Raw genomic sequence first — 27,188 nt, 5'->3', positions numbered from 1 at the left:
CATCTTCAGTATTAAGTCAGCAGTCATTCTATGATATTTCAGTCTTCTTTAAATATATTTAGCTTGGTAGGTGAATATCCCTCTAATTCATAACTCCTTCAGTTTTGGCTGTACTTCTTGTCTCTTGGTCATTTTCCAAATGAGTGCCACAGCCCTCCCCACTGGTTTTGACCTTGACTGTCTGTATTTCAGATAAGTATTTTTAACATTTGCACACCTCTTAGCTGACTCTTCAGTGAGGTCCATGACCTGCGTGCATGCAAAAATGTTCTCCATCCCATTATTAAACCACAATTAGGAAGAATTAATGCAGTTTCTAGTTTCTCTCAAAATAATCTGTGAAAACAGATTCTAATTTGATGCATTCTATGTTGATTAAAATGGTTGTGGAGCTTTTGTTATTGTTGCTTTTGAAGTTTTTGTTTTGTGTGGATTTTTTATTCCTCAAAATCTGGTTTGCATTTATAGCTATGCATCTCAGATGGAACACTTTTCTATTGACGTTGCCTTGTTTTGTGTTAAGAGTAGTTTTCAAGTTAATGACTTTCAGCAGGAGCTTGGTATTTGTTATTAAATAGTCATTTGGAGATTTTAGCAGTGGGAAGTTAGATGCATCCTGTGATTGCTATTTTATAATTCTCTGCCTATAAAAGAGATCACTATTCAGTGTTTAAAGTTTAGTTATTTCAGTTTAAAGAGATTTAAACTGAAAATCACAGTGATTTACCAGTGATCCTACTAAAACAGTTCATGTCCACATTTAGTCATTTCAGTTTAAGGTCCAAATTAAAAGAATCTGAAAAAGAATAGATATACGTATAACTAAATCTTTTTGCTGTACACCTGAAACTAACACAACATTGTAAATCAACTGTACTCCAATATAATATAACTAAATCTTTTTGCTGTACACCTGAAACTAACACAACATTGTAAATCAACTATACTCCAATATAAAATAAAAAAAAAAAAAAAAAAAGGAACTGTAGTGCCTTTTGAAATTTTCTAGATTTTCTAGAATGAAAGACAGTGTCATCATACTTGAGATGACTACCATAGTTTCTGAAATCTTTAGTTCTAGTTTTGGCTGCTTCTGAGTGCCTTGTGTTGGGAGGAGAAACTTTTCCTCTACCACCTGAAACCCGAATGGTGGGGAGAGGGCTGCGAATGAACTGACAACAGGAGAAAAGACAAGGTTTATTCACAGTTGTACTGGGAGCACGCAGAAATGAGTAAATCACTGAACAACCAGAGAAGTAAAGGTTTATATACCAGTTTAACGAAATTTGGGGTGTGAGGGAGGGATTTAGGTTTTCCTTGGAGAATATGAATAGTTTTATTGAGCTTTTTGTTGCTAATGAACAGCTGGCTTTGCACCACCTCCCAGTGCTAAGGGTCAATCTTCTCCTAAATAGGAAACTCCCTCCCAGGAAGGCCAACATAGTTTTGCCATTAAGCTTGTGTTTTCAGGGGCTCTGCTTATATTTAGGTGTTTGTTTCTATGGCTGCTGACTGTTCACATGTTTTCAGCTTAAAGTAATCTTACCCTTTTGGTGGGCTATTAATCCCTTGACTTGCTTACTATTTTTTAAAGAATAAAGCACTTTTAGGAACCTAAGGATATCTTATATTAGAAATAATGATCTCAACAAGGGCCTTCTTCTAACTGGTATTTATTAAATGGTTTCTTTCAGTGAGGAATATAACAATAATGATTTCCCAGTGATCCTACAAAAACATTTTATGTCCACATTAAGAGTTTTTATATTTAATCTTAATAGCAAATGACTATCTAATTCAATCAGAGAAAGGTGATTAATAGCATAAGATTTAGATTATTTTTAAAAATTTTTTTTAAGATGATGTTGATTGCTTTCTATTAATTTTTATGCAGAAACTTTTCAGAGTCATTGCACCTCCTTTGAATGCAGGAAAGACGCTAACAGGTATTAATTTTCTAAGCCTTAATTTTTTTCTCTTTAAAAATATTATTTAAATAACAAAATTCACCAATTTTATGCGTACAGTGTGAACTTTGATAATCGTACATGATCATGTAACCACCACCATAATCAAATTTTAGAAGGAGCAATATAGTTCCTTCACACTAAAAAGTTTCCTCCTGTCCCTTGTACTCTAACCTTTCCCCACAGTCCCATCTCCAGGCAATCACTGATCTACTTTCCTTTATTGCTATTCATGTAAGTAGAATCATACACTATGTAATCTTGATCTTGGTGTTTTATTTCTTTCACTTAGCTTAATGTTTTTTAAATTCATCCATGTCGTTGCATATATTATTTTGTTCCCTTTAATTGCTGAATGGTATTCCATGGGTTGGATATACTGTTATTTGTTTATCTGTTAACCAGTTGAAGGACATTTGAGTTGCTTCTGGATTGGAGTTATTAAAAGTAATGCTGCTACGTTTGCGAATGAGTTTTGTTATGTTTTTAATTAAACTTTTTATTATGAGGAAATTGTAGATTCACATGCAATTGTATGAAATGACACAAGAGATCCAGTATACTCTTTACCCATTTTCCCTCAGTGATAACATCTTGCAAACCTAAAGCACAATATCACAACCAGATATTCACATTGATAAAGTCATGATACAGAACAGTTTTATCACCACAGGTATCCTTATGTTGTCCTTATCCTCCATTGCTGACTCCTAGCTATGAATAAGTTTTTGTGTGGGCATATGTGTTCATTCTTCTTGGGCAACTACCTAGAATGGAATGGATGGATTGTATGGTAAATGTATGTTTTACTTTCTAAGGTACTACTATTTGGTTTTTCAAAATGGCTGTACCATTTTGCATTCCCATCAGCAACATATGACAGTTCTGATAGCTCCATATCCTTGCAGGCACTTGGTACTGTCAATCTTTTTACATCTTTTAAAAATTTTAGCCATTCTAGTGGGTGGATAATGGTATCACATTGTGATTTAAATTTTTATTTTCCTGGTGGTTAGTGATGTTCAGCATCTTTTCATGTGCTCTTGCCCATTCACGTATCTTTTTTGTGAATCATCTGTTTAAATCTTTTAGCACTTTTTAGAAGGGTAAGGAAGAGGTGTTATTTGACTTCATATTATTGAGTTCTAGGCACGTGAACTCCCCACCGGAGCCTGTAAGAGTTCTTTATGTAGTCTGGATACAAGACATTTTAAAATATGTGTTTCGCAAAAATTTTCTCCCCGTCCATTGCTTACCGTTTTGTTTTTTTAACCATGTTTTTCAAAGAACAAAAGTTTTTAATCTTCATGAGGTCCATTTTATTTATTTTTCTTCAGTAGTTTTAGAACTTTGATGTTCTGGTTAAAAAATCTTTGTCCAGCTCAACATCATAAAGATTTTATCCTTTGTTGTCTTCTAGTTTTAACACTTGTATTTAGGTTTATAATCCATTTTGAGTTAATTTTCATATATGATGCAAGGTCAAGTTCAAGGACTTTTCCCCTTACAGTTATCAGTTCCTTTACCATTTTTTGAAAAGATTATCTTGTTTCTATTGAATTACCTGTATACCTTTTTTGTAAAAAAAAATTTTTGCTAAAAATTGATTTTTGCAAAAATCAACTGACCATATAAGTATGGGTCTATTTCTGTGCTCTCTGCTATGTTCCATTGGTCTATATGTCTATACTTATGCCAATAATATACTGTCTTGGTTGTAACTTTGTAGTAAGTCTTGAAATCAGGTACCTTAAGTCTTCCAACTTTGTTTTTTTTTTTTTCCAAAATTGGTTTAGCTAGTCTATGTCCTTTGCCTTTCTGTATGAACTTTAAAATCAACTCAGCAGTTTTTTTAAAAAAGCTTATTTGAATTTTGTTTGGGATTGCGTTGATTCTATAGGTTAATTTGGGGAGGATTGCTATCTTAATGCAGAGTCTTCTAATCTATGAATATGATATATTTTCCATTTATTTTGGTCTTTTAAAATCAGTTTGCTTTCTCAACTTCTGCAGAAAGACAGCTGGGATATTGATAAGGATTGCTTTGAATTGATAGATCAACTTGGGGAGTGTTGCTATCTTAGCATTATTACGTCTTCCAGTCCATGAACACAGGATATCTTTCCATTTATTTGGTCTTGTTTAATTTCTTTCAGCAATGTTTTGCAGTTTTCAGTGTACAAGTCATATACTTCTTTTGCTGAATCTATTCCTAGTTTATTCAGTTTGATGCTATTATAAATGGATTTTTTAAAAAATTTCATTTTCAGAATGTTCATTGGTAGTGTATAGGAATAAAATTGTTTGTTTTTTTTTAATGTCCGTACCACGCAGCTTGTGGGATCTTAGTTCCCTGACCAGGGGTTTGAACCTGGGCTCCGGCAGTGAGTGCTGAGTCCTAACCACTGGGCTGCCAGGGAATTCCCAATAAAACTGATTTTTATATGATCTTGTATCCTGCATCCTTGCTGAATTCATTCATTAGTTCTAATTTTTTTAATGGATTCTTTAGAATTTTCTCATGTATAAGATCATGTCATCTGTAAATAGTGTTAGTTTTACTTCTTCCTTTCTAATCTGGATTTCTTTTATTTTTCTTCCCTAATTGGCCTGGATAGAACTTCCAATACAGTGTTGAACAGAACTGGCAAGAGTGGACATCCTTATCTTTTTTCTTTTCTCCTAAGGGGAAAGCATTCAATTTTTCACCATTAAATATGACATTAACTGTGGGTTTTTTATAGATGGCTTTATTTTGAGAAAGTTGCCTTCTGTTCCTGGTTTGTTGAGTATTTTTAACATGGAAGGGTTGGATTTTATCAAATGCTTTTTCTGCATCTATTAACATAATCTTGTTTATTTTATTGATACGGTTTATAAGCTTGATTGATTTTTGATTTCTGTTAAGTCAGTCTTACATTCTTGGAATAAATCCCACTTGGTCATGGGGTATAATCTTTTTTATATGTTGTTGGGTTGAGTTTGCTAATATTTTTTTGAGAATTTTTTATGGCTATCTTCATAAAGGATATTGTTCTATAGTTTTATTTTCTTTTCATATCTTTTTTTTTTTGGTCTTGGTATCAAGTATACTTGGTGTCTTGGTATACTTGCCTCATGGAATGAGTTGGGAGGTGTTCACTCTTCTGTCTTTTGGAAGAGGTTTTGAAGGATTGGTGTTAATTCTTTAAATATACAGTAGAATTCATTAATGAAGACGTGAGCCTGGGATATTCTTTGTTTGAAGTTTTCAAATTACTAGTTCAGTCTCTGCTTGCTAAATCTATTCAGATTATCCATTTCTTCTTGAGTCAGTTTTCGTAGTTTGCAGATTTCTAGGAATTTGTCCATTTAATCTGTTATCTAATTTGTTGGCATATAGTGTTTATAGTATTCTCTTATAATTCCTTTTATTTTTATAAGGTCTATAGTGATGTCTCTTATTACTAATTTTCATAATTTGAGTCTTCTTTCTTCATGGTCTGTCTAGCTAAAGGTTTGTCAATTTTATTGTTTTTTTCAAAGAACCAATTCTGATTTTATTGATATTCTTTATTTTTCTTTCCTCTTTCATTTATTTCTGCTTAGTCTTATTACTTCCTTCATCTTGCTTTGGGTTTTTTTGTTGTTGTTGTCATTTTTTTTTTTTTTTTAGTTTCTTGAGGTGAAAGTCTAGATTATTGATTTGAAATCTTTCCTCTTTATTAAAATAGGTGTTTACAGCTGCAGATATCTCTCTAAGCAATGCTTTAGCTGTGTCCCATAAGTTGTGGTATGTTGTGTCTTCATTTTCATTCATCTCAAAGTATTTTCTAATTTCCCTTGTGATATTGGTTATTTAGAAGTATGCTGTTTAATTCCCACATATTTGTGAATTTCTCACATTTCCTTCTGATATTTCTAATTTCATTCCATTGCAGTTAGAGAACATACTTTGTATGGTTGCTGGTTTTTTTAATTTATTGAAACATAATATAGCCTAACATAATGCCTATTCTGGAGAATATTCCAAGTGCATTTGAAAATAATGTGTTGAATGTGTTTTGTTGTTGAGTGGAATGTTCTATAGATGTCTGTGAAGTTTAGTTGGCTTATAGTTTCGTTCAGGACTTCTCTTTCCTGTTCCTCTTCTGCTAATTGTTCTATCCATTATTGAAAGAGGAGTATTGAAGCATCTAAATGTTATTGTTGAAATGTCTATTTCTTACTTTAGGTCTGTCAGCTTTTGCTTCATTTTATTTTGGGGTTTCTAATGCTCCGGCAGACAGTTTACAATTCTGCCTTATTAGCCTTTACTTCCTGCTTCTGGAGATCCTCAAAGTCAGCCATAGGTTGTAGGCCTTTACAGGTCTTTCCTGCGTATGTCCACAGCTCTGTACATGCCCATGTTCTTCTAGAGTTCCAGAAATATGTTGGAGCTTTTGAAAGCCCCTGCAGACCTCTCATTCTCCAGTTTTTCCTTTTAAGTTTTTTGGTGGGTCTCTAATTAGTCTCTTCTGGGGGCACTGCCTCTGGCACCTGTAAAGTTAAATAATGTGCCTTGGGGATAGTGCTGTTTGCTTAGAGTAAGCTCTGAGTCAGGACAAAAAAAAGACAAGCCCTGAGAATGGAGCTGTTGAGTGAGCTGCCAGATAGGTTAGATAGTGACAGTTCTCTTAAGGATGGGCTTTTGGGGAGCTCCAAACCCATTTTGCCCCCTGGAGTGGTTGCTAGGTTGCTGGTTTTCACAGCTACCATAGCTGCAAGGCGGTTGGTTTCAAAGCTACGGTGAAGGTGGGGGAAGGGGGATGGGACTAGGTAACGTTAAGCCACCATGAAGCTCACAGTTCTTACCGAGATTCAGGCATTTTTCTTGAATAAACATTCTGTGGATTATTGCAAGCCTTCAGTTAATTTCAAGAGTTCTGGAAAAGTTGATTTTGACTGTTTCTGCCAGTATTCTCTTTGCTTTCATGGAGGAGCAGATTATTGAAGGTTCTTCCTCCACCATCTCATAGGTCAGTCCCTCTGGGTTTTGGTTTTGTTTGGTTTGCTCTTTTTTCTCTCTGTTCTTCTCCTTGGATGATTTCTATTGCTCTACTTTCAGGTTCACGCTTTGATGTAAACTCAGCTGTTAAATACACTCAGTGCATTTTTATCTTCCGCAATAGTGTTTTTCAGTTCTGTAATTTTTATTTGGTTCTTTTTTATTGTTTCTGTTTCTTTCCCGCATCTCTTCATTTATCTGTTCAAATTTTCATGCATTGGAACATGTTTTATTTCATTGAGGATAAATGTAATAGTTGATTTAAAATTCTTATCAGTTCTAACATTTTGTTCATTTCAAGATTGGACTTGATTTTCTTGTCTCTTAAGAAAAATATGTTTTATTTTCTTGTTCCTTCACATGTTGGATAATTTTAGATTGTATCCTGGATATTTGAATGTTACATTATGGAGATTCTGGGTTCTATTATTTTTCTTCACTGAGAATTTTTTCTCTTTATTTTATCAGGTAATTTTCTTGGCTGGGCTTGAATTGCAGACTCTTTCTATTGTGGCTTTCTAGTGTGTCTCCAGTCTCTTCTCAAAAGGTCCTTTGTCTTTAGCTGGTCTGCTTTGATTCTGTCCCACGTGTGTGGCTTAGGGATCAGTCAGTGATGAAGGTAGTCAAGTTTGAGGATCCTCTTTCTGGCTTTCTTTTTGCAGGATTCTGCCAGTCTGTTTACTGTTCACATGTCCTACCTTCTCTAGTTCCCCAACCAGAAAAATTGCTGGTTTTCCCAGGTGAACCCCCAGCTGCTGCTGTGCTTGCCACACAGGCTGCACTTAGTCACAGGCTGAAAGCCTGTGATGGTAATTTACTTGTATACCTCCCTGTCTCCTCTCCTCTGAGCACATGAACTCCACACCAGAGCCTGTCTGCTTCTCTTCACACTTCAGGACCTTCAGGGAGGGAACTCCAATCGTGGTTCTGACTTTTTCTGTATGGCTGAGCTGCTTTGACTGTTGTTTGTACATGGTGGTTTAGGGATCAGTCACGGATGTGGGTAGATAGTTTGGAGATCCCCTCTTTGACTCTTTCCCTTTTGGGCTTCCCCTAGTCTCTTCCACATTCATGGTTTCCTGGCTTCACTTTTCTGGTCCCCTGTGCCAGAAAGATTAGGAGTTCTCCATCCCCCACTGCCTCTGTGTGAAGTTACTTGTGTGGCTGCCAGTCTGTCTTCTTCCCAGTGAGTGTGAACTCCCTGCCAGACTTGTCTACTTCTATTCCCTCTTCAGTAGCTTCAGGTAGCGTTTCGTATTATGTCCAGGTTTTATAGGTTTTTTTTCTGTAAGGACAGGAGCACGGAGGATAATTTGGTAGAGTCTTAGTCACTCTTTAGTCTTAGTCCGTTTTCAGTTGCCCTGAAACTAATCCTTTTGAAACAAACTTGAAAATTGTCTTCCACATAATATATGTAGCAGAAGTTAAAGTAGACTATTAAGAACTCCAACCAACAAGGACCTACTTTAAAAAAAACAAAAAAAGACTATTAAGAATTCCAAATGGAGTGGATGAGCTTTTGCAACAGAAAATTGTCTAAAAAAAGATTTTGGGGGAGAGAAAAGTAGAAAGGGGGTCAGGAAAATTAAATACTGTGTCAATTCAGTATACGTTTACCAAGCACTTCCATGTTCCAGATGCTGTGCTGGATGCTAGGAACACAGAGATAGACAGACTCCATGCCCTTAAACTCATAGTAATGGAATAATGGAGATGGATACGTTAAACAAGTAAATTTAACTCTCTCTAGGAATATCATGAGCTAGATGCATCCTATCTGAGATTTCTAGCAATAAAGGTTTATCTAATTAGCCAATAAACATGTACCATGCTAATTGAGTTGGATCAAATAACATTTGGGACTTCTGGTTTTTGGTCTGGCAGAGAAAGAATTTAGAAGTCACCACTCTGTCCTACCAACAAGTAAAAAGCTCAACAAACTGAAAAATCAACAATTCTTTTTAGATCTGCCAGAGAAGTAAGGTCACAGGCCAAACCATTGCACCAAAAACTAGAGAGACGGGCAGATGCAGAAAATCACAACTGACAGGATCAGACATCTCTGCAGGAACCAGTGCTAGGGTAGGAAAATCTGAACTGCAATTGATGATTTGTTGCAGGCTCAATGTGAACAGGTCTGAAATTTAAAAACTCCAGTAGGACCCGGTCATAGGGAAGCCTCCACACTTTTGTGAAATTTACCTCCAGGACTGCTACCGGGTTCTCACAGTGATCATCAGAGAAAAATCCCTTGTGCTTCTGCAGGGGGGTGGGGGAAAGGAACCATTTTGAAATATGTCAGAGTATTCTGTGTTTCTTAACTAAAGCCGCCCTTCAGGAAAAACTATTTTGCCAAAGCTTGACCTGCTGTGGGTTTATCAGAGCCTAACTTACCTGGGAGAAGGAAAATACCCAACTCCAGCACCTTCAACCCATTCTGTCCACCTAAGGGGGAAGAAAACTGAGAAGCACTGGTGAAGTTCACATACCAGGGTCACAGGTTTACCCAAAGACTGAGACCTAATCAAGACTATAGAACACTTCCCTCTCTTCACACCTTACTACCACATTACTAAAGATCTATTTACTGTAGTGCCTTTTACCCAGTGCATCATGTGTGCCTTTCAAAAATTACAAGGCATACTAAAAGGCAAAAAAGTTGAAGAGTTTGAAGAGACAGAACAAACATCAAAACTAGACTTAGATGCAGCAGTAGTATTGGAATTATTAGACCAGGAATTTAAAAAAATACTATGATTAATATGTTAAGGGATTTAATGGAAAAAGTAGGCAACATGCAAGAACAGGTGGATAATATAAGCAGAGAGATGGAAATTCTAAGAAAGAATCAAAAATAAATGTTAAACATCAAAAACAATGTAGCAGAAATGAAGAATGCCTTTGATGGTCTCATTAGTAGACTAGACACACAGCTGGGGAAAGAATTTCTGAGCTTGAGGATATAACATTAGAAAGTTCTAGAACTGAAAAGCAAAGAGAAGACGACTGAAAAAAAAGTAGAACAGAATATCCAAGAACTATAGGACAATTACAAAATGTGTAACATACATGTAATGGGAATATCAGAAGGAGAAGAAAGGGAGAAAGGAACAGAAGCAATATTTGAAACAATAATGACTGAGGATTTCCCCAGATTAATGTCAGACACCAAACCATAGATCCAGGAAGCTTAGAGTACACCAAGCAGGATAAACAGGAAAAAAAAAAAAAAAAAAACAAAAAACCCTACAAGTAGTCATATATTCAAACTGCAGAAAATAAAAGGTAAAGAGAGAATAAAATATTTAAGGTTTTGAGAGAAAAACCCACCAACATAGAATTTTGTACCCTGAGGAATTATTCTTCAAGAGCAAAAGAGAAATAAAGACTTTCTCAGACAAACAAAAATTGAGGGAATTTGTTACCAATAGAAATGTCTTGCAAGAAATGTTAAAAGAAGTTCTTTAGAGAGAAAGAAAATAATATAGATAAGAAATCTGGATCCAAGAAAGGAGGAGCATCAGAGAATGATTAGTAAAGGTAGAATAAAAACTTACATTTTTCTTACTCTTAATTGAGCCATCAGATAGCACTTTATTCAAAATAATAATAGCAGTAGTGTATTTGATATTATATGCTTGTGTGTGTATGCTTATGTATAAATGAAATGAATGACAGCAAGGATACAGTTATAGGAGGGAGGAATTAGGACTATTTTGTTATTATAAGGTCCTTGTACTACCCATGAAGCAGTATATTTGGAAGTAGGTTTGGATTAGTTGTAAATGTATGCTGCAAACTTGAGGGCAACAACTAAAAATAGACACATAATAGATGTAATATGAAAGGGGAGAAAATGGAGTCATATAAAGTACTCAGTTAAGACTACAAAAGGCAGGAAAAGTGTTGAAGACAAAATTTGGAATGAAGAACAAGAAATAGAAAACAGTAACAATATGGTAGATATTAATCCAACTATGTTAATAATCATTTTAAATATCAGTAGTCTATACCAATTAAAAGAGATTGTTAAAATGGATTAAAAAACAAGACCCAACTAAGTGTTGGGTATAAGAAACCCATTTTAAATATGAAGACGCATTAAGTAAAGAAATGGAGAAAGGTGTACTATAATAATACTACTCAAAAGAAAGCTGGAGTAGCTATATTAATTTCAGACACAGCCAACTTCAGAGCAAAGAAAATTATCAGGGATAAAGAGAGGCATTACACAGTACTCCAAGAAGACGTAATGATCCTTAATCTGTGTGCACCTAACAACAGTGTCAAAATACACGAGGCAAAAACTGATAGAATAGCAAGGAGAAATAGGTAGATCCACTGTTATAGTTGGAGACTTTTAACACCCCTCTATCAGAAATGGACAGATCCTGCAGGCAGAAAATCAGTAAGGACATAGTTGAGCTGAAGTTATGAACTAAGCACCATCATTCAGCTGGATACTACTGGCATCTATAGGCTCCTTTATCCAACAATAACACATTACACATTCTTCTCAAGCTCACATGAATCATTCACCAAGGTAGACTATGTTCTGGGTCATAAAACACACCTCAACAAACTTAAGAGAATAGAAATCATATAATGCTTGCTCTCAGACCACAAAGGAATTAAACTAGAAAATACTAAGAGAAAGAAAGCTGGAAAGTTCCCAAATACTTGGAAATTAAACAACATATTTCTAAGTAATACATGGACAAAGGAGAAATCTCAAGAGAAATTTAAGAGTAATTTGAACTAAATGAAAACACTTACAAAAATTTGTGAGATGCAGCAAAAGCAGTGCTTGGAGGGAAATTTATAACATTGAATGCATATAGCAGAAAAGAAAAAGATCTAAAATCAATACTCTAAGCTTCTACCTTAGGAATTTGGAAAAAAGAACAAATTAAATCCAAAGTGAGCAGAAGAAAAGAAAAGAAAAATTAGAGCAGAAATTAATAAAATTGAAAACAGGAAATCAGTTGAGAAAATTGATTTGGGGGGATTTGGTTAAAACCAAAAGCTGTTTCTTTGAAAAGATCAATAAAATCTATAAGCCTCCAGTCAGGCTAACTTAGATAAAGAGGAGAGAAGACACAAATTACTAATATCAGAAATGAAAGAGGGGACAATCGTACAGATCCCATGGGCATTAAAAGGATAATAAAATAATATTATGAACAATTCTTTGCTCATAAGTTTGATAACCCAGATGAAACAGGCCAATTTTTTGAGAGATAAAATTTGCCAAAACTCACACAAGAAGAAACAGACAATCTGAATAAGCCTGTATCTATTAAAGAAATTGAACCAGTGATTAATAACCTTCTAAAACAGAAAGTACCAGGCCCAGATGTGTTTCACTGGTGAATTTTACCAACCATTTAAGGGAAAAATTATGCCAATTCTCTACAATCTCTTCAGAAGACAGAGCTCAGGGAATACTTTCTAACGTTTTCTATGAGGCCTGCATTACCCTAATACCAAAACCAAAGACATTACAAGGAAAGAAATTTACAGACCAGTATCTCTCATGAACATAGATGCAAAAATTCTCAACAAAATATTAGCAAATTGAATCCAACAAGCTATAAAAAGAATTATACAACACAACTGAGATTTTATACCAGGTATGCAAGGCTGCTTCAACATTTAAAAATTAATTAATGTATTCCATCACATCAGTAGGCTAGAGAAGAAAAATCACATGATCATGTATCAGTAGATGCAGAAAAAGCATTTAACAAAGTCCAACTCCCATTCATGATAAAAACTCTCAGCAAATTAGGAATAGAGGAAAACTTCCTCAACTCGATGAAGAACATGTACAGAAACCCTACAGCTAATGTCATACTTATTGATGAGAAACAGTGGTGAGGAACAGGGCAAGGATGTCCTCTTCTTACCACTGCTTTTCAACGTCATACTGAAAGTCCTAGCTAATGCAAAAAGACAAGAAAAGCAAATAAAAGGTATAACAATTTGGAAGGAAGAAATTGTCTTTGTTTACAGGTGACATGATCATTTATGTAGAAAGTCTGAAAGAATTGACCCAAAAACTCCTGGAACTAATAAACAGTTGTTGCAAGTTTGCACATACAAAGTTAATATACAGAAAGCAGTCACTTTACTATATACCTGCAGTGAACAAGTGGAATTTGAAATTAAAAACACATTACCATTTATATTAGCACCCTAAAAAATGAGATACTTATGTATAAATCTGACAAAGTTTGTACAAGATCTGTATGAGGAAAACTACAAAACTCTGATGAAAGATATCAAAGAACTAAGTAAATGGAGAGATATTCTGTGTTCATGGATAGGAAGACTCAATACTGTCAAGATGTCATTTTGTCCCAAGTTGATCTACAGATTCAGTGCAATCCCAGTCAAAATCCCAGCAAGTTATTTTTTTTTGGGATATTAACAAACTGATTCTGAAATTTATATGGAGAAGCAAAAGACCCAGAATAGCTAAGGCAGTATTTAGACAGAAGAACAAAGTTGGAGGACTGACACTACCTGACTTCAAGACTTAATATAAAGCTACTATAATCAAGACAGTGTGGTATTGGCAAAAGAATAAAAAAAAAGATCGGTAGAACAAAATAGCTCTGAAATAGACTCTCATAAACATAGCCGACTGATCTTTGAAGAAGCAAAGGCAATACATTGGTGTAAAGATAGTCTTTTCAACAAATGGTGCTGGAACAACTGGACATCCACACACAGAGAAGTTGACTCTAGACACAGACCTTACACTCTTCACAAAAATTAATTCAAAGTACATCATAGACCTAATTGGAAAATGCAAAACTATAAAATATCTAGAAGATAACGCAGGCAGTAACCTAATTGACTGTAGTTATGGTGATGAATTTTTAGATACAATACCATCCATGAAAGAAAGATTATTATCCATGAAAGAAGTAATTGATAATCTGGGCTTCATTAAAATTAAAAACTTTTGCTCTGCAAAACACAATGTCAAGAGAATGAGAAGATAATCCACAGATTGGGAGAAAATATTTGCAAAAGACTGTTATCCAAAGTATACAAATAACTCTTAAAACTTGACAAAAGAAAATGAATAATGTGGACTTCCCTGGTGGCACAGTGGTTAGGAATCTGCCTGCCAATGCAGGGGACACGGGTTCGAGCCCTGGTCCAGGAAGATCCCACATGCCGCGGAGCGACTAAGCGCGTGCGCCACAACTACTGAGCCTGGGCTCTAGAGCCCGCGAGCCACACTGTTGAGCCTGCGTGCCACAACTACTGAAGCCCTTGCACCTAGAGTCTGTGCTCCGCAACGAGAAGCCCATGCACTGCAACGAAGAGTACCCCTGCTCGCCACAACTAGAGAAAGCCCACATGCAGCAACGAAGACCCAATGCAGCCAAAAATAAAATAAATAAATGAATAAATTTATTAAAAAAAAATGAATAATGTGATTAAAAAATGAGCAAAGACCTGAACACACATCTCACCAAAGAAGATATACAGATGGCAAGTAAGCATACTGAAAGATGTTCAACATCATCAGGGAATTACAAATTAAAACAACAGTGGGATACCAGTACACATACCTATTAGAATGGCTGAAATCTGGAACATCAACAACACCAAATGCTGGCTAGGATGTGGAGCAATAGGAACTCTCATGTATTGCTGGTGGGAATGCAAAATGGTACAGCCACTGTGGAAGACAGTTTGGCAATTGCTTATAAAACTAAACATACTCTTACTGTATGATCCAGCAGTTACACTCCTTTACCCAAAGGTGTTGAATATTTATCCACACAAAGACCTCTGCACAGATGTTGATAGTAGCTCTCTTCATAATTGCCCAGACTTGGAAGCAACCAAGATATTCTTAAGTAGGTGAATGGGTGAATAAAGTGTGGTACATCCATTCAGTGGAATATTATTCAGCACTAAAGGTAAATGAACTATCAAGCCATGAAAAGACTTGGAGGAAACTTAAATGCATTACTAAGTGAAAGAAGCCAGTCTGAAAAGGTTACATCATGTATGATTCCGATTATATGACATTGTGGAAAAGGCAAAACTATGGAGACAGTAAAAGGATCAACGTTTGTTAGGGGTTGGGGGCAATGGAGGGATGAATAGGTAGAGCACAGGATTTTTAGGGTATTGAAACTATTCTGTATGATACTATAATGGTGGATATATGTCATTATACATTTGTCAAAGCGCGTAGAATGTACAACACCAAAAGTGAACCTTAATGTGAACTGTGGGCTTTAGGTGGTAATGTGCCAGCGTACGTTCATTGATTATAAGAAATGTCCCACTGGCGCAGGGTGTTGTCAGTTGTGGGGTCGTGTGGTGTGGGGATCAAGGGGTAGATGGGAAATCTCTATACCTTCCTCTCAGTTTTGCTGTGAACATAATTAAAACTTCTCTAAAAAACGTTTATTGATTGGAAAAGTGGAATTGAAGCAGAATGTAATTATTCATACGATTTTGAGCAATTCAAGTTTATTTGCACTTACAACAACACAGATTTGGAGTATTTATAAAGGATTATTGATTAAGAGATATACACTTGCTTGCATTATTCCAGTATTCATGTCAAAAGTAGAAATTTCAGTTCATCAGTATTACCAACTACAGATTCCTGTAATCTGCACACTGTAAGGCTTACTGATCACTTCACCCACTCCTGATGCTCTTACACTATTCTTTGTTAACTTTGATCTTTTAGCCTAAAACTTAGTCTAATTATGTTTCCAATTTCTTTTAACCAAGAAATAGGTTTATACTACCAGATGACAGAATCTTACATTTTAGACGTAACTTAGGATACAAAGGGTCCGAAAGAGTGTTTAGTCGTAAGTTTCTTAAACATTTGTGAACAAGTGTCCATGTTACAAATAAGAAGACATTATAGTTATGCCTTAATATTAATTAGTTAATTCAGCAACTCATTGCCTGCTCAATACCTTCCCTGGGTCCAAGCTATTCGTTAAGCCAACAATACATAGACCTCTACACTAAGATTTATACCTTCTACATGTACCCTTGAATGACTCATTGATTTTGTGTCTGTGAAAAGAATCTAAAGGAAATTCTAAAAATAATAATAATTAAAGCGGTCTTATCTCACTTTTCTATTGTTTGGGAATATACCTGCCTCACCTCAAATGCCAAGTTTTATTTTTTGTTTCCACATAAAGATTATATTTCTGAAAAGGTTTTGAGAGAGAATTGCTAAAGATACTTCTCTATTTTAGATGAGCAAGTTGTTATGGGCAACAAGCTTCTTGTATATATTAGGTAAGAGATTTTTAATTTATTTATGTGTGTATGCTTCTTTTACAGAATTTCTCCTATATTCTTAGAGGTACTGTCATCTGTTATCTGTACAGTGCTTTTCGTTTTTCAGTGTTCTTTCATGTATAGCAGTGCTTCTGAACGGTGGGTGATTCTGTCCCCCATCCCCTCTCCCCTCCGCCAGACATTTGCAATGCCTAAAGACGTTTTTGCTTTGTCACAGCTCGGGTGGGGTAGAGATGCTACTGGTATCTGGTGGATAGAAGCCAGGGATGCTGCTGAGCATCCTGTAATGCACAGGGTAGTCCCCACAACAAAGAATTCTCTCTCCCAAAGTGTCAACAGGGCAGAGGTTGAGAAACCCTGATACAGAGTATTTTACTTTTACTACCAACAAGTCTGTGGGATATGTATTTGTCCATATTTTATATATAAGGGCAAGAGATTAGTTTGCATCACGAAGAAGTTAGTGACAGAAGTGAGCTGAAATGTTTCTGTCCTTACTCCTGGAACAGCGTTCTTCCAATAGACTATGCAGGCTCAGAACTGTGTCCCGATAGAGCTTTTACATAGATAACTGGCTGGCAGACAGGCAGGAAGGTGGCAGAACCTGCTGGCACATCATTTTAGCTTCTGTATGCATCAGAGTTAACTTCGAGACCTATTTCACATTTGTTACATTGATTTTTTAGTGTAGAAGAACATGTATAGCATTTACCTAGTACTTTATCTTCTGTACTTTAAACTTCTAAGAATATGCAGGTTTCTAGCTGTCTCTAACATTCAAAATTGATGACTACTTCAAATTCACTTAAAATTCACTTCCCCCTACCCCCGCTGCCAAATGAGGGCATATTCAGGAGACATTTTTATAATCCAGCCCACAAAGCAAGTCATTAGCCATTAGGAAGGTCTGATTTGGAGGTAAAACTGTACAGTTAATTTCTCATGAGATTCTAATTCTCCCTGAAGGCTTGTCTGACTACAGATATTTTTTAGCCTAGCTCATTCCCCATCTTTATTCACCATTCTTAGAACCACTGGATTTAAAAGTCTCTGAGAACATGAGGCTTTTACCTGTTAACTGTATAATGATGCTGTTAGTCTCTTTCCAGATGCTGGGTATGAGACTTTTAGGTAATCTGTCCTTAATCCTTCTTGCCTATTTAGTGCAGCTTGAGTTTTTCTTAGGAAAAATAAGAAGAAATGAAAGCTGTTACTCAGTTACAGGGTGTGTTATTTCACCACCATCTCTGTTGCCCACATTTTCTGAACTGGCTATCATCTTGATCGGGGCTTGGACCTGACCTAACTGACAGAAGCTGAGCTTGCTTAAACTTCAAACTCGTATCTTGGGTTTGAGAAACAATGTGTTCCCGGGAAGTTAGCCCATTATAAGTCACCAAATCTGTTCTCTTTCTTCTCTTCTAGCTGTTGTCTAGCAGGTCGTGCCTATCCCCTTGGTGACATCCCTGAAGATCTTGTTCCGTTGGTTAAAAACCAGGTTGGTGCTATTTTCATAGCATTTTTACTCTCTTGTTAAAATGCAGTGAAGACATTGTAATAGAGGGTTACACATGGGTCAGGAGCTATCAGCTGTGACAGGAGAGAGGCTGCATACCATCGCTGAAGCCAGTAATTATAGCTGAGAGAGGTTAGAGGAGTTATAACACAGTGGCAATTTAAAGTAAATTCAACCTGCTTTTATTTTATCCAAATGGGAATCATTGCTTCAGCAAGATACTTTGTAAGGTGAGAAAATAATCACCTTTTTTTTTTTCCAACTTGCAGGTTTTTGAATTTTTAATTCGCCTGCATTCAACAGAAGCTCCCCCTGAGGAAGAAATCTATCCCTATATTCGGACTTTGCTACATTTTGACACAAGAGAATTTCTAAATGTATTGGCACTGGTAAGAAATAATACGATTCTAAGGTATTTTTAAAAGGAGTCAGGGTGATAATTTTTTTCTAATAGAAAGAAAGACAAATAATAGTCCTTATGCAAGTACAATTTTTATGCCCTAGCAGTAAGGCAGGGTTTCAAATGTTTAATTTTGTTGTGCCACCCATATTTTCTAATTCTTTTTCTCCCTTCTACCCTTCCTTTCCTGCTTCCTTCCCCTCTCTTTCCTCTCTCCCTGCCTGTTTCTCTGTGTCTGTCTGTCTGTCTCTGTTCTCTGTCTCTTTCTACACATCCTTATTAAAAAGTTAAAGCAGGGTTAGATGTGGTACATCCTTGATTTCATAAATTGTTAGTTTGTGTACTAAATATGGAAGATTGCTCTGAGCGACATGTGGTGGTGATGATAGTAGAAGTAACTGGAGTTGAAGTGGAATGTGGAAGCTTGCTGAAAAAACATCCTTGTATATGTTTTATTAAAGATGGATTTGGGTGAGCCAGATTCTCTGTGAAAATGCCCCCAAGGGAATAATTATATAACACGATATACTTTCCCAATTAAATCATATTGTAGTTGTTTTTTAAAAAGCTTTTGATAATATGGACAGCACTTATATTTTAGTGTTTAGTGAAGCAGCAGGCTCACAAATTATTAAAAAACCAAATATTGTATGTGTACAATATTTGGAGAGAAAAAACAGGAAGGAAGTACATCTAAATATTAATAGTGATTAACTGTGTGAGATGGGGTAAATTTATTTAATGAGCAGATAGTACTTTTGTAAGTTGAATAATAAACTGTTACAATTTTTAAAAATGCCTGTGAGAAGGTTGAGATCCCACTCATATCATATTTTGCATTAATTTAATTTGAAAATCTGATTTCAGAAGTAGTAACTTTAATAGCATAGGAAGAAGGGAAAAGAAACTTAGAAGTCAGATCTAGGGACTTCCCTGGTGGTGAAGTGGTTAAGAATCCGCCTGCCAGTGCAGGGGACACGGGTTCAAGCCCTGGTCCGGGAAGATCCCACATGCCGTGGAGCATTTAAGCCTGTGCGCCACAACTACTGAGCCTGCGCTCTAGAGCCCGTGAGCCACAACTACTGAGCCCACATGCCACAACTACTGAAGCCTGCACGCCTAGAGTCCGCGCACCACAACAAAGAGTAGCCCCCGCTCGCTGCAACTAGAGAAAGCCCACGTGCAGCAACAAAGACCCAATGCAGCCAAAGATAAAATTAATAAATTAATAAATTAAAAAAGAGAAGTCAGATCTAGTTGGTTTAGGAGACCTTAGACGCCCAGAATAGAATATAAGGGCACTTAGTGTCTGGCATGTAGGATAAAAGAAACAAGAAGTGGTGGGGCTGGGGTTCAGAAAGCATGATAGAGAGCAGCAAAGAATTTTACCTAATTTTCCTGTTTTAAAGGGCTGTGGTAGCACTGAAGATTGGAATTATGCTCATGTCTGGATTATGATATTGGCATTGATTGTAAGGCTGCAATAAAATATCTGTCATTTACTTGACAAATATTTGAGTGTCAAATATATCACATGTACTGTACTAACTGGGTGTGTACCCTGGGCTGACAGGATATAAACCCTGCCTCTGTGGAGGAAGAGGATCCAGACTTGTAGATAAGTAATTATAGCACAGTGTAAGACGTGTCACTGGAGAAGTACAGGATGCTGTAAGAACACTTAGAAGGGGAATCTAATGGAGGGTTCAGGAAGGTGTCTTGGATGAAATGATGTCCATGGTGAGTCTCAAAGGATGTGTAGAAGTTAGGTTAAGGATAGGGAAAAATATTCTAGGCAGAAGGACAGACTATGTAAAAAGGCCTGGAAATAAGACAGAGCAATGTGTGTTCAGGTAATTGAAAAAATTCAGTATGGCCACATCTTTAAGTGTAAGGAAGCCTGCAGAGAGAGAAATTAGAGAGTTAGGTAGAGTCTGAGTTTTGTTATCCATGGTTGGAAGTTTGGACTTTATACTAGAGCAGCAGGTAGCCGTTGAAGCCTTTTAGGTAGAAAAATATCACGATTTGTAGTTTAGAAAAATTCCCTCTGATTGTTGAATGGAAAATGGATTGAAATAAGATAAGATTGGAGGCAGGAAGAAGTTAGCAAAATTTTGTGGTAATCTAGATAGAAGGTAATGGTGGCTTGATTAGGACAGTGACAGTGGGGGTAACCAAGACATGAAAGGATTTGAAAGATATTTTAGGAGGCAAATCAGCCTAAGATTTAGGGCTTAATATACAGTTGGATGTGAAAGATAAGACAAATAGGGAAGCATCAAAGATTCCTAGATTTCTGACCTGGTAAACTGGATGTATAGTGGTTTACTTGTGGATTCAACAGGAAATCAGAGGAGAAACAGGTTTCTTGGGAGATGGATGGGGCGGGGGTGGTGGTGGTACAGAGTAATGGTGAAGTGTGGTAGAGGTAGAGAATTAGCTCTCTTTTGGACTTAATGAATTTGAAATGCCTACAAGACAAGTGGAGGCTTCCTTCTGTGTGTGCATCAAGGGTTGGCTGCATTCCCAAGTATTACAGCTGGAGAAATGGGTAAGATGTAGGATCCTAAATTCTAGATTCACTGCCTATTATGTCTACCATAATTGATTACTCATATGACCTTCCTAATTAGTACACCTTAATAAAAAGAACATTTTCAGGGAGGCACAAAAGAATTTAGATGACAGACTTTTAAATCATATTTTCCCACTTTTAAAAATTTTGGAATATTTTTTTCAAATGAGGTTTTTAAATTTAGCTTTCTTGAGGTACAGTTTATACAAAATATAATTCATCCATTTCAAGAGAAGAGTTTGACAAACATATGCAGTCTTGTAACCACTACCACAATCTAGATATAGAACAAAAGGTCACTTTTGCAGTTTTGTACTGAGTCCCTTGCCCCTTGCAACTGCTGGTCTGCTTTGTGACAGTATAGTTTCGCCTTTCTAAAATGTTATTTAAATAGAATCATACACTTTGTAGTTTTTTCTGGCTTCTTTCACTTAAAATAATGCTTTTGAGACTTATCCATGCTGTGGCTTATACCAGTAAGTTGTTCCTCTTTATGGCTATGTAATTTTCTATTTTATGGATATTTAATTTGATCCATTCACCAATAGTTGGTCCTTGGGGTTGTTTCCAGTTTAAGTTATTATGAATAAAGCTATTATGAATATTTACATAAAGGCCTTTGTGTGGGCATATATCTTTATTTCTCTTGAGTAAATACCAAATAATGGAATTGCTGGGTCATTTGTTAAGTGTATTATTTTACTTAAGAAGAATCTGACAAGACTTTTCTAAAGTGGTTCTACCAGCTTACATTCCAGTAGTGTATGAGAGTATCAGTTCTTCATCTTCTCTCCAACACTTGGTATGGTTGATCTTTTTTTTTTTAATATAAATTTATTTATTTATTTACTTATTTTTGGCTGTGTTGGGTCTTCGTTGCTGCATGTGGGCTTTCCTTAGTTGCAGCTAGCGGGGGCTACTCTTCATTGTGATGCCCAGGCTTCTCACTGTGGTGGCTTCTCTTGTTGCGGAGCACAGGCTCTAGGTGCGTGGGCTTCAGTAGTTGTGGCATGCAGGCTCAGTAGTTGTGGCGCACAGGCTTAGTTGTTCTGCAGCATGTGGGATCTTCCTGGACCAGGGCTCGAACCTGTGTCCCCTGCATTGGCTGGCAGATTCTTAACCACTGCGCCACCAGGGAAGTCCCTGGTTGATCTTTTTAATTTGACCATTCTAATAGGTGTATAGTGGTATCTCATTGTGGTTTTAATTTATATTTCCCTCCTGACAAATAATATTAAACATCTTTTCATTACAATATATTAGCAAAGAAGTTATGTTTGCCATCCATATATCCTCTTTGTTGAAAATATCAATTATTTTTGCCAATTTTTCCCCTAGTTTTAAAAATTGTGTTTGTTTTCTTGTTCTGAGAGTTTTTTAATATATGTTTTTTATCAGATTACGTAAGTTTAGCAAATGTTTTCTCCCAATCTGTAGTTTGTCTTTTCATTCTCCTAACAAGGTGTTCTGAATAGCAGAAGTTTTAAATTTTGATCAAGTCTAATTTATTAGTTTTGTTTTATGGATGTTGCTTCTGGTGCCATATCTAAGAAAACTTCACCTGACCCAAGGTCACAAAGATATTCTCTTGTATTTCTGTTAGAAGTTTTATGGTTTTAGGTTTTACATTTAGAGCTGTGATTCATTTTGAAGACATTTTTGTGTGTGGTACAAGGTTTAGATGCAAGTTCTTTTTTCTTTTTTTGCATATAGATATCTAACTCTTGCAGCACCATTTGACAAAAAGACTGTCCTTTCTCTACTGAGTTGTCTTTGTACTTTGTCAAAGATGCATCATCTGTGTATATGTGGGTCTGCTTCTGAACTGTATTCTATGCCACTGGTCTGTTTGTCTTGATGCCAGTACCACACTGCCTTGATTGCTGTAGCTTTATAATGAGTATGAAAATCACATTATGTTAGCTCTTCCATGTTCTTGTTCTTTTTCAAAATTACATTGTCTTTTGTAGTTTTGGGGGTTTTTTTTTGCATTTCAATATGAATTTTGAGTTATCTTGTTAATTTCTACAAAAGCCTGTCTGGATTTTGATTAGGATTGTGTTCAATGTTGAGTCAATTTAAGAATAGACATCTTGGCAATACCGAGTTTTGTGACCCATGAAAAGGTATACTGTTCCATTTATTTAGGTTTTCTTTAATTTTTCTCAGTAATATTTTATAGTTTTCAGTGTAGTTTTCTGAGGATAAGGATTCAATGTAATGTTTCTCTACTATTGTACAATTTAAAATTCTTGATAAAGTAAAATAACACTTGCCTCCCACTTATCTTGCTTTTGTATACTGCCATATATACTGCCATAAGGAAAACTGATGTCAACCTGACTTTTTTTAACTTTCCCAGGGACTTAATCTTTTTTCCTAGAGGACCAGAATACCTTTTTCCTTATATTTAAAGACTAATATTTTAACTCTAAGATATTACTCAGAATTGACTATTTTGGGTCAGTTTTGCCATATATGTACTGTGGGCCTTTTCAAGTATGTGAATTTGAGTCTTTTTATTTAAAGAAAGTTTTCTTGAACATAGATTTAAATACTTTTTCTGCTTCATTATTTTGTATTTCATCTTCAAAAACTCCAGTTATTTGTATATTATATCTTCTTTATCTTCTATATTTATCACCTTTTTTTGTTCTCTTTTATTTCCTTCTTTATTTAATTTCATTTTCTTGGTTCTTTTCATTTACATTCTGTATTTCTCTTTACAATGCTTTTGGTTTGTAAAGAACAATGCTATCTGTTTTTGGTTTGTAAAGTACAATGCTATCTGTTCTCCCTTTGGTGGCTTGTAATTCTGTCTTCATTTCTGAGATGACTTTTTTTTTCAGTTTTTGTCTGAGTTCAGTTAGCTGCTATTTCCTATCTTCCTGCTCTTTGTTCATTCCTTTTATGAATTCTTAAATTTATGGTTTGTGGTGTTCTTTCAAATCTGCAATTGTATGTTTAAATATATTTCATATATGTTGGGATATTGTTATAGTTTACTTCTGTCTTGTGACTAGTTTTTATTTTGTTTTATTCTTGAGTGCCTTCATTTGCTGTTTTTATTGTCATTTTTTTATGTTGGATTTTTATGGACTAGCAATAATAGGTGACCTTGTTGGATGGTGGGGGAAAATTACATACTATTTTCCGCATTCAAGTACCTTCTTTATTTGCTACAGCCAAGTGCAATTTTTTAAATAAATAGTGTGTTTTGGGGATAGCCCATCTTCTCAATCTCTGACAGTCTCTTGTTTTAGTAGGACCTTTATCTTGAGCCACTTTCTTCTTTACCACAAGCCTCCAAGGAATATCTCTCCATTCCCTTTTCTATGTTAAAAGCTGTATCTTACCAAGGCCTCCGATCCATACTTGCCAGACCTCTTCCTTTGTTCTTCCTATTAGCCAGTGTGCTGATCCACCGGGTTGCAGACGTGGCCTCATTATTTCCTCACCCAGGGTGGATTTCCCTTTTCTTTTGGAGGTGAATTCCATGTGATATTATAGGTATTCTGTTCCTACTGAAACCTTGTCACACCCTCCTTTCCTCTACCCAATTCTATCCTGACCTCTTTTTGGTTTTATGGGCTTTGGAGCCAACTTTGCTAATTTGGGATGTTTACTTTCCCACTTTTATATAAGTTGAAGTATGTAACATTTGTTTTCCTTCTGGTTTTCCCATTAGCCTGGGTTGTGGGTGATTCTTTTTGTTCTTTTCTACATACGCGGATCTTATTGGGAGATGTGTGAAGCTATTAGGTCAGGGGTTCACAAACCACAGTCTGTAGACCAAATCCAGCTCCATTTGGCCTCTGGCTTGTGTGAGCTAAGAGTATTTTTTATTTTTTTATTTTTAAGGGTTATAAAAACAGAAGAAGACTATGTCGTACAAACCACATGTAGCCCACAAAGCCTAAAATATTTTCTCTCTGGCCCTTTACAGAGAATGTTTCTTGACCCCTGGATCAGGCTTTAGCCAACTATCCTTATCTTACAGAAACCCTGTAATAGTTTTTAAGGGGCTACAGAAAGAAGTTTTTATGACCAAATTCACAGGTGACTTTGGGCTTGAATTTTAGGTCTACCTTTGCACTTCACAAACCGTGTCATTCTCCATTAGGACATCTTTGCATGTTATTCCTCTAATAAGCATTGTATAATTAGAAGCATCTTTGTGGAATGATAATGTTTTAACATAAATGTGCCATTTTGGTGGCAGCTGTTAACTACAATCAAAATATGTCATTATGTGTATCACAACATTCATAAGAAAGTATGTCACCACTTAATTATGTTTACAGAAGTAAACTTGCAATATGTGTTTCAAAGCAGTGAATACATGCTGCCAAAAGGAAAGTGGATACGGAAATTCTTTTTTACTTGCTGTCAATGCTGTAGTTGTTTAATACATATGTTAATTCTCCGTGGTTTTGTGTTTAGTTGAATAGCAGTTGTATTAGCAGATAGTACCTTGTCTCTGTGACGGCAGAGTGACATCTCATTTTGGCCACATGCCCTGGGAAGGGGGTGTGTGCATTTGTGTGACTGTGTGCGTGTTTGTTGTTCTCATAAACCTTAGAACTGAGAGACTTTCTAGACCATCTTTCTGTCTTCAGGCCAGATTATATTTAACCCATGTAAGCATCAAAATACTCTCTGTTTGAGCTTTCCAGATTAAGAGTTCCTACAAGTCCCCTAGGTAACTCATTTAAGCTTTTCTTAACTAACTGGCAACAAAGCATTCTAGTTGAAGAAGAAATTTTTTTAAAAGATTTTATTTTCCTCTGTAATTAACTGGACAAATCAGTAGTCGTTGTTTAAAGTGAAGTGTGTCAGGCAAGAAAAGGGAAGGAAGGACATGCTAGTAAGAGAACAGCACGAGCTGAGGTACTTTGGAGAAGCTGGGGAAGCTCAGGGCCCATTTAAAGAACAGCAAGTATTCTGGTTTGAATGTAACTATGATGTAGTCTTGAAAGTTTGTGGCTTTGAAATTCTTTATTAATGTATTGGGACAATATGTAGTCTATTTTTTTGCTTCAGGATCGTAAGCAGTAAATTATTGCTGTGTGGATTTAAACATTACTAAGGGCCAAATGTGCTAAGTGAAAACCATAGGCAGATCTTCAAGTCTTTCATCATTCTTATTATTCAGTAAATATTTTCATTTAAATTTTTTTATAGTGAATATAATTTCAATTTCTTCATATATGCATCCTGTAGCTTCTAGGTATTTTCAGAATCTGGTGCTGTCATATACGTGGGTGCATGTTCTATTCAAAATATATTTGGCTGTACTTGAGCAGGGGCATAAAATCAAAAATGCTGTACTTGGCAGTGTTTTGAAAATAGAATGCCTGTTCTTTGTATGTATCATTGAGGTTTATAACATTGTGACAGTTTTACCATAATAATTTTTAAAAATATCTATTGTTGAGCATCATTTTTTCCAGGTTGTCATGGAAATCATGAAAATTATTTTTCATGACAGTTAACAAACTGTATTTCAGTTATTATTTCCAAATAGCATGGACGGAATGATGGCTGAGCATGTAACATGTATTTCATCCTTTTCAAACCCTTGCTCACAGATTGCCTCTTGCCATTAGTGTTCTTTCTTTTTTGTTGCCTGTAAACTTTGCCTTCCTTTCCTGAGTCACTTTTTGGTTATATAATAATCACTATATGTTTATACTTTTTATTTATTCAGAATACTATGCAATATTGAATACTGTAGCTTTCTATTTAACTCACTAAAAATAACTTATTAAAGGTATATCAGGAAAAACCTGATGAGGAGTGGTTACCTTATTTGGAGTTTAACTGACTATTAACAAGAATTTAATATCTTGTTTCCTTCTAAAATTTCCAAATAATACTTACTTTTTTAAAATTTCTTTTTCCCTTTCAGACTTTTGAAGATTTTAAAAATGACAAGCAAGCTGTAGAATATCAACAACGTATTGTGGATATTTTGTTGAAAGTAAGTATTCAAAGAATACATGTCTTTGTATTGATGTTTATATTACGAAAACTGAATTATTTGACAGCAAGTTCTAAAATAATCTTGTTTAATAAAGTAATATGTTGCAATCATTTAAAAATTTTATTATGATGTCTCAGTACTTTATTCAGCTTTTGAAGACAAAGCATTCATTCAAAAAATATAATGTATCTCAGCTACAGAGTGCTACTCTTGAGAAATGCATATTGTGATAATTCCTATATTAGTATGATTACATTCAGTAATGGAGACTAACTTCAGAATGCTTTGAGAAATAATTAATGTGAAGAGTCTCCATCTGTCTCATACCAACACCACTGTGTTGCTAAGGTAGTGCCATACATAGTTTTGCCATGGAACTGAGATGATGGTGACACTTAAGAATGATGTG

General features: G+C 35.7%; 1 protein-coding gene across 5 annotated transcripts in view; it reads left to right on the top strand.

The window, feature by feature from the left end:
- The window catches only part of VPS8 (VPS8 subunit of CORVET complex), a 295,388-nt gene that overhangs the window by 117,250 nt on the left and 150,950 nt on the right, over window positions 1–27,188 (top strand). For all 5 annotated transcript variants that reach the window (XM_061194394.1, XM_061194392.1, XM_061194393.1 and 2 more), the window contains 5 exons: window positions 1,895–1,946; window positions 16,257–16,299; window positions 17,728–17,800; window positions 18,088–18,207; window positions 26,705–26,776. In XM_061194394.1, coding sequence (XP_061050377.1) covers window positions 1,895–1,946; window positions 16,257–16,299; window positions 17,728–17,800; window positions 18,088–18,207; window positions 26,705–26,776 — 360 coding nt within the window. The remainder of the gene's footprint in view (window positions 1–1,894; window positions 1,947–16,256; window positions 16,300–17,727; window positions 17,801–18,087; window positions 18,208–26,704; window positions 26,777–27,188) is intronic.

Source organism: Eubalaena glacialis, chromosome 6 (assembly GCF_028564815.1).
Source record: "Eubalaena glacialis isolate mEubGla1 chromosome 6, mEubGla1.1.hap2.+ XY, whole genome shotgun sequence".
Taxonomy (NCBI): Eukaryota; Metazoa; Chordata; class Mammalia; order Artiodactyla; family Balaenidae; genus Eubalaena; species Eubalaena glacialis.
Note: the sequence above shows the minus strand (reverse complement) of the source record. Positions and strands in the feature narration are given on the sequence as shown.